At 47.0% G+C, this 7,373-nt stretch overlaps 3 protein-coding genes across 3 annotated transcripts; 1 reads left to right on the forward strand and 2 right to left on the reverse strand.

Annotated features, from left to right (window-relative positions):
* Nucleotides 1-432: 432 nt before the first annotated feature.
* On the reverse strand, nucleotides 433-1,515 carry N7539_001424 (zinc-binding alcohol dehydrogenase family protein; the record flags this gene model as incomplete). Its single annotated transcript, XM_056931027.1, has 1 exon — nucleotides 433-1,515. The coding sequence occupies one exon, from the start codon at nucleotides 1,513-1,515 to the stop codon at nucleotides 433-435; it is 1,083 nt and encodes a 360-aa protein (XP_056793058.1).
* Nucleotides 1,516-2,625: 1,110 nt separating this feature from the next.
* Nucleotides 2,626-2,982, forward strand: N7539_001425 (uncharacterized protein; the record flags this gene model as incomplete). The annotated part of the gene is made up of 2 exons (XM_056931028.1): nucleotides 2,626-2,768; nucleotides 2,865-2,982. The coding sequence occupies 2 exons, from the start codon at nucleotides 2,626-2,628 to the stop codon at nucleotides 2,980-2,982; spliced, it is 261 nt and encodes an 86-aa protein (XP_056793059.1).
* A 1,361-nt stretch (nucleotides 2,983-4,343) lies between these two features.
* N7539_001426 (uncharacterized protein) lies at nucleotides 4,344-5,081 on the reverse strand (the record flags this gene model as incomplete). The annotated part of the gene is made up of 1 exon (XM_056931029.1): nucleotides 4,344-5,081. The coding sequence occupies one exon, from the start codon at nucleotides 5,079-5,081 to the stop codon at nucleotides 4,344-4,346; it is 738 nt and encodes a 245-aa protein (XP_056793060.1).
* Nucleotides 5,082-7,373: the final 2,292 nt, after the last annotated feature.

Here is a 7,373-nt window from a genome sequence, read left to right on the forward strand (position 1 = left end):
AATACGAGGAGTATTGGCACTTTCGTAATCTACAGATGGATCTTCCAATGCGGCAGCGCTTCGATGATATTTGGGCTGAAATCAGTGGAGGATTTCCGTATGGGCGGGCAATGCATAGTAGGCCGACCTCATCGGCGGTTAAGGATATCTCGACATCACCTGAATGCAGGACGATGTAAACCAACGGTTTGCTCCCCAGGCCCATTCATTCTGAAATATAAGAAATAAAGTTGAATTTTCAAGAAGATTGCGAAATTTCTTTGGATTTGATGAAGTATACGGCGTGGCGACAATTCCGAAGACTGAAAGTCGACCAACGTTCATATCTCTATGGTGATTGAGCCACGCACAGTCAAGCTCTCTCTTTTAGTTGCACTTAGTCATCTCCGACTCAGATTTGATTCATATTACTTTGCATAACGCAACGCTATACTAAGCTGGAAAATCCACTACCAACTTGCCCCCGGCTACAGCGCCTGCTCGTAGTTTGTTTAATCCATCTAATATACCCTCAAACCCATCCTTTTCCTTGACAGTAGGAATCGGTTTTAGGATGTGTGTGATTGTTGGAAGGACATTGTAAAAGCGGACAAGAGCTTGGCGGTCGGATGGTTTAGCCTCGAACTTTGGGCCAATTGGGGGTAACCACTGAAAAGGGTGACCAAACACCGTATACGCCATCACCATCTCGTACAACACGCCCGGTATGCTTGACTTGCCGTTAGGCAATAGCGTTACCACCGTACCGCCAGTGTTCTTCAGTACTTCTGCACACACGGAAGTAGATTTTCCTTCGGAGAAACAATCGACGGCCATTGAGATCTTAGGATACTCCTTGACAACATCAGCTGCAACGGTGGCCGACCTGTAGTCAAACACTGCAGTGGCGCCGTACGCCTTAACAAGGTCGAATGAACGCGGCGAGGCCGTCGCAACAACTTTATACCCAGCTGCTTTTGCAATCTGGATGTGAAATAGTCCAGTGCTAGTGGCGCCAGCATAGATGAAGATCACCTCATCTTTAGGAGTTGCCTGATCACCTTGGACAAAGGGAAGGCCATGACGGACATTGAGGGTCAACATGGCAGTCACGGCTGAGACGCCGTATGTGGTGGCGTCCGTGTCGCTGATTTCATCAGGGACCTTCCAAGCCAAATCCGCGTCGACTTTCAAGTACTCGGCGAAAGCGCCCTTGTCGGGAAAAAGGCCACCGTGGACGGCGCCCGCCACGCGATCGCCGGGAGTCCATCCAGACTTGACAGCGCTGCCGACCTGTTGAACCACGCCGGCATAGTCGCAGCCGATGATGGAGTGAGGAGGAGAAATGACATCTAGGTGCTTGAAATCCGTAGGGTTCAACGCGACCGCCTTGACTTTGACCAAAATCTCGTTGGGTGAAATTGTAGGAATAGGAAGATCGTCCGTGACCTTTCCTCCCTGGCCACCGACCGATTTACCACTGGCCAGGTTGAAAATTCTGGTGGTAATTTTGCGATTGGAAACAAGAGCCTTCATGATATGGATGCACAACAAATCACCAAAAGTATACGGTGAAATACGGAGTCGCATGTCTTAGTATTTATGGAAATGGTCAATTATTAACGCCACGTGCTTTTGCAGATTAATAGATCACGAGGAAAGTTTAGAATTACGCTACTGGAACTTAGGTGGGGATCAAGTAATCAACGTTATCTCCCCGACGGCATAATGTTACAGTAATTAGGTCGTGACGGAATGGTTATGTAACCCATCCGAATGTCATGGAGGATCTATTGATCCAAAACGCGGGAGGTGTCAAGGCACATCAGTATAGGTCGCAGAGAAATATAGTTAATAATCATCTGATCCTGATATTCCTACAATCCTATATTAGGTTACTCGTGCTTACTTTAGCATACATAGGCGGTGTTGCGCGGTGAATATCGTTCACAATCGGCCTTATTTCACGCAATATGTCGGACTCAAAGTAACGGTCAATCCTTATTACCGGGTACGTTGAGACCGATCCACACCTCCATATTCCCTGACCTAACCGCTCACCCACCAGATATTCCTAAGGGGGTGCCGGCAACGCCTAGCCTTGTAGTTTGCTTCTAAGGACCTCCGCGTCTTTACGACCGCTAGGTCGCTGAAGACTTTGACTAGCCTCTAGGGGGAAAATTTTGAAACGCTAACTCTTGATGTCACGGACGCGAGCAGTATTAAGGCCCTTACGGCAGAAATTTCGAGTCGTATAGGAGGTTCCTTAGACATACTCTTTAATAATACGGGCACTCGTGGGTTATCTCTAGAATAGTCAATTATAAAATTTTGCACGGAATTAACGCTGCTCATACCCTAGTTTACGAAGCGCCTGCTATCGAGGCAGATCCCCCTCGCGTGCGTGTACTCTTCAACACGAACGTTTTCGGACTCATGGAAGTGACTACTGCCTTCGCCCCGCTTCCGCTAGCTAGCGTGAGCTCAGGCTTTTCGCCGATAATAGTTAACATCGCCTCTGTTCTAGCGCGCGTCCCGAACCCATTCGCTTCCGCTTATAACGCTGGCAAAGCGGCTGTAGCAGCCCACTCGGACACTGTTCGACTCGAGTTGTAGCCGCTTGGGATCAAAGTCAAAACCTTGTACATGGGAGAGGTATCGACTCCTTTGATGGCGGCGGATAATATTAAATTTGGGCCGGAGAGTATCTACTACGTCGTGGATGATTCTGTAAAGGCGCGAACAAATACTTACCGTGCAAAGATAATGGCGCTGGCTCAGTTTGCCCGGTAAGTTGCAGACGAAGTTCTCACTGGAAAGAGTGCCACCATTAGGAAAGGTACTAATGCCTTAGCGGTTTAGCTTTTGAACGCTGTGGGACTAAGGAATGTATTCGATAGTACCGTGTTAGAGGGGGTTCGGCTAGATAAGGAAGAAGCCAGGTCAATTATTTTTAAGCTTGGTGAAGCAAAGGCAAAGAAGGATGCGCCAGGAAAGGGTTAACGTAGCCAGATATAGCTAGGCTCACAAGCCTTAGGGAACTTGATAAATTTGGAATGTATATAGTATATATAATTACTGAGTGCTTGACTGTATTTTGTTTCTTTAATACATATTTATATATATGGTTAGGAAGAAGAGACCGAAAGCTTGCTAGGAGAGAGTAGAGAAACTGTCGTCAACTGAGATAGCGGTTGTGCGGTCTTTTTGAATTATGCGTCGATTGTAAGTATTAACTTGAGATCATCTTCGTCGACTTTAGTGATATCATTTCGTGGAAAAGTGGAGATGTGTATTACAGTAACATTGGATTGGCAAATAACTAGCCCATATTCTCTATTCTCTATGTTTTCGTATATATTGGTATCACCAGCTACGTACTATGTCACAGTTAAGTGGAAAGCATACATGCTCCAAAAGCAGAAAGTAAATTGATTGATGTAGATAGATGTATATTCCAGGTCCTCGTATTTTCCTGCGACCCTGCGACCTATTTTACCTGGAAAGAAGGTACACATGGTATCATCTGGCCACAAGTTACAACAGGCTAGTATTTCCACTGACTTTACACTATGCTTCTCCAGTGTCGGTCGAGCGCCCTTTGAGCGGTTTGAAACAGCGACTCCGAAGAAAGCTATTTCCAACCGCCACTTTCTCATGCCACCAAAGCTTAAAGGACCAGAATTCTCGTCCTCTTGATTCTTCACCTTCATGCTTTCAAATGAGATTCCGAAAATGAATTCTATCTTGAACAGTCCTCTAGAGCCGAGTCTTAGGGGCAGGAAGGGTTGTGAGAAGTGATTGATGTAAGCGCTCATCCTCCATGTCTCAACGCTCAACTCTTGTGCAGGAAGATGTGGTTTGCTGACAAGTTATTAATACATAAATAGCGAGTTCAGAACGACGAGCGCTTGCCACAGCATCGGTGATGCTATTCAAGTCTACCGAAGCTTAATACAACTACAGCAGCCTGATTAGTGAGTCGGTTATGGCTGAGGCTACCGTAGGGGATGTGAAGTATCTCTCCATTGTGCCTAAAAGGCTTTGCTTTACTTTGACTCATCTCACCAACCATGAACTTCCAAACTCCCCTACCTTCCACGACCAATCTCCGCCTGACCCCAACCTGGGTCGACTGAAGCAGCTGCTGGAGCGTGCACCAGCTGAAATTTCCATGGCAATTGAGCTTGCGCAATCTTGTTCTGAAAGCAATGAAAAAGCGAGCATCCTGGAACAGATGGATTCGACTTCAAGAATCCCATCTGTACAACACTCAAGGACTTGAATTCGTCTGGGAAGTGGGCATGGGTGTGTGGCTAAACTAAAGTAGAAAATAACGGTAGGATCACTCCTCTCTTTTCATCTCAACGCAAAGCAGGAATATAATCGCAGAAAAAGCTTCCATCATCAGTGTATCCATGGATGGAAAAATGCAATGAGCGATTTACCAAGAGAAATGCATTCACATCGGATGAATCCTCGTGGACAACATGTACGGCGAAGACCTTGCGGCCTCGCGCATTCTCGGAACATAGCATTTCTATGACCATGTCAAACAGCAGCAAAGCTCCAGCAGTGTCTTCTAGTGCGGGAGTGGTTGATTTCAGATCTGGTAGGACGGTCTGCGCGAGGTAGGTTAAAATATCAGGGTTGGGCCAGCGCAGGCACAATAACCCGACAATCCAGCACATGTTCATATTATACGTCTCCTCGTATAGGTACCGCGGTGGATCACATCCCTTTGCAATTCCCAGAATCGTCTTGGCCCATCCATTCAACTTCGAAGTGACTGGTCCACTCGCTGCGTCGAGTGAAAATTGAAGTGGTTGCCAGTCACAGTAGACCTGAGCTAGCGCGTACATTGCGCAGGCCATTGCCTCCTCATGACTCGCGAAAGTAATCGGCGGGATGGTATCATCTGTATAACCATATTCCATCTCATGGAAAGCTGGGTGGCTGGTGCATCGAACAAAAGCATTGTAGAGAGGAGTTGACTGAGCGAAAAGGATGTCGATACGTCTCCGTAGATTTTCGAGCTTCTCATAACCCTCCGACTCTGAGCTTCCCGAGAGATGAGCTTTGCCGTACCCAGGCACTGACATCCTGTTAAGCAGCCCCTGTAGCTTGTCAGAGGGATACTGTGTGGACTTTCCCAGGAGCAAATTGGACGATATGCGGATTGCGTCTACCACCATAGAGAACAAAATTTCTTGCGGTGAACAAATCTGGTCTGCCAGAATGTCTAGCTCGCGGTGGACCATATCTTCCCTGCGTAGGGAATGTAATGGGCCGAGAAAAAGAGCACCCTTTGAAAGAGTGAAAAGACTCGCTCGCAGCAGCAATTGACCATAAGGCGTTGCCGATAAATTGTGATGGTAGCGAAGTGTAAGAGTCTCGAGTCCCTGGAGGTGACAGGAGTAACCCCTGACTGTCCCAACAACATTTTCGAAGAGGATGAAAAAGATGACGGTAGCAAAGATGTCCTCTAATTGGCTGTGATTCTGCTGTATCAACCTGATTGCCCGACTGAAGTGATTCAACGACTGGATGAAGAAATACTTATTCGGCCGGACGAGTGTCTTCGATTGTGTATGGTATGGAGCACCCAAAGAATAGGCAAAGCGAGCAGCAGAGAAAGCCACAGTAGCATCACATAGGGCTGGCAGGGTTGAAAGTCTTGAAACGACAGGCCGCACGCTGGTCGGTAATAAGTCGACGATATGCGCGAAGTACTGATTAAGGTAAATTCGCTCTGAGCCACTTATCTGATACGCAAGCTGAAGCCCACTATTGCTGAGCGCTCGATCTTTCGCTGAACGCATAGGGGTTCCCGTCTGGGTGAGCCTCGTTACAAGCTCACCATCATAGCGGACCTTTCTTGTTCGCCCCGGCCTATCCAGTGCGACTCGAAATCGAACCAAAGGTCTTTGGTAGGAACATGTGATTTTCAGCCGCGAACAGACTCCACAACTGGGGCTGCCCTCATCACACTAAATGAGAGTTGAACGACGTTAATAAGGATTCAAGCCACTCGCACGTGAGTTTCACCTTTCGTTTTTTCCTCCTGCAGGAAATGCAACCATTCCGGCTTCGGGTGATGTTTGTTTTTCTAGGTCGAGGCGGAGGAGGGCCGTACATGACTTATGATAAAGCAGGCAAACATTCCATTCCGTTAGTCGCTAACAATTGGTGTCGACAATCTAGCCGGCAAACTTCTGAAATTTTGTATCAGTCTTGTAGAAGCGGAGGAATGATGAGCGTGACTTTACCAGGAGTTCAGGGCGGTGAAGGCTGGCCTCCAAGGCGGCGGACCAATACGACACTGGCTCAATACTCAAAAACCTTGACCGCCCCTGATACCACGTTAATGTCATTGCCTCACACATGTGGTTTCCAGCCCTAAATAGCTAAGTAGTCACCCTCCCACCTAAATAGGAAATCTAGGCTTGTTTGAAATTATTGCGGATATCGACGAATCTCCTCAAGAAGAGGATCTCTGACCATAGCTCTATTCACCTTCTTCGCCCTCTTCGCCCTCTTCGCCCTCGATCTCTGCGAATAGCTTCCTACCGCCAACCTCCCTTATCGCCCACTATACCAGGTCCGATTGACCTAGCGCGATACAGACAGAAGACAGTAGGTCTCACCCGTATCGACCACTCAGCAGAGGATATTCTTATCGGCCTCTTGAAAAATGACGCAATCGAGGTCGCACTTAGCACGATCAATAAACGCCTACGCCAATAGAGAAGCTATCTACCTACAAGTTGGACTCGGCGAAAATTAGGAGGTTCGAAATTCTGCCGGACAAATAGTCTGGCCTTCAGGCATAGAGCCAGTGCCGCTATCTTCCGCCTAAGCCACCCACCTATGGCCTGTCGTCACGTTCGATTATAAATCGCGACGCGCCACGTTTTAACTATCTTATGGTTGTAAATAACCTTATTATTGAGATATCGACTTCATCACCTAGTGTTCTTTGTGAATGTCTGGTAACAGTCTGATACGTACCTGGCTAAATCTTGCCTTAGACGAGGTGGAGCTTAAGGAACTGTCTCTCTTGAATGATCCGATAAGAGGATCATCTAGGACGAGTTCGTTTTCGATCCTGTTGAATGCCTATTCCACTTAGCCATCATCTCTAGTTGGTGATCCTGGCCCATAAACAGGCTATACCCTAACCATTGAACTTGCTCTTCCAGTTTTCCTCACAAATAACCTCCTATTCTAGCTCTCATGCTTACTCTAAGTAAGTTTGTGTTCCTGGTCTAATAATCATTGATGAAAACACCTTGAATACAAATACTTTAACACTTTGCAAGCTAGATCTATTAAAAATCAAGCAACACAGGAAGAGTACCAGCGCGAACACAGAAGGGAAATAAATACAAATA

This window comes from Penicillium diatomitis, assembly GCF_028827545.1.
Source record: "Penicillium diatomitis strain IBT 30728 chromosome Unknown utg000002l_segment0_segment0, whole genome shotgun sequence".
Taxonomy (NCBI): domain Eukaryota; kingdom Fungi; phylum Ascomycota; class Eurotiomycetes; order Eurotiales; family Aspergillaceae; genus Penicillium; species Penicillium diatomitis.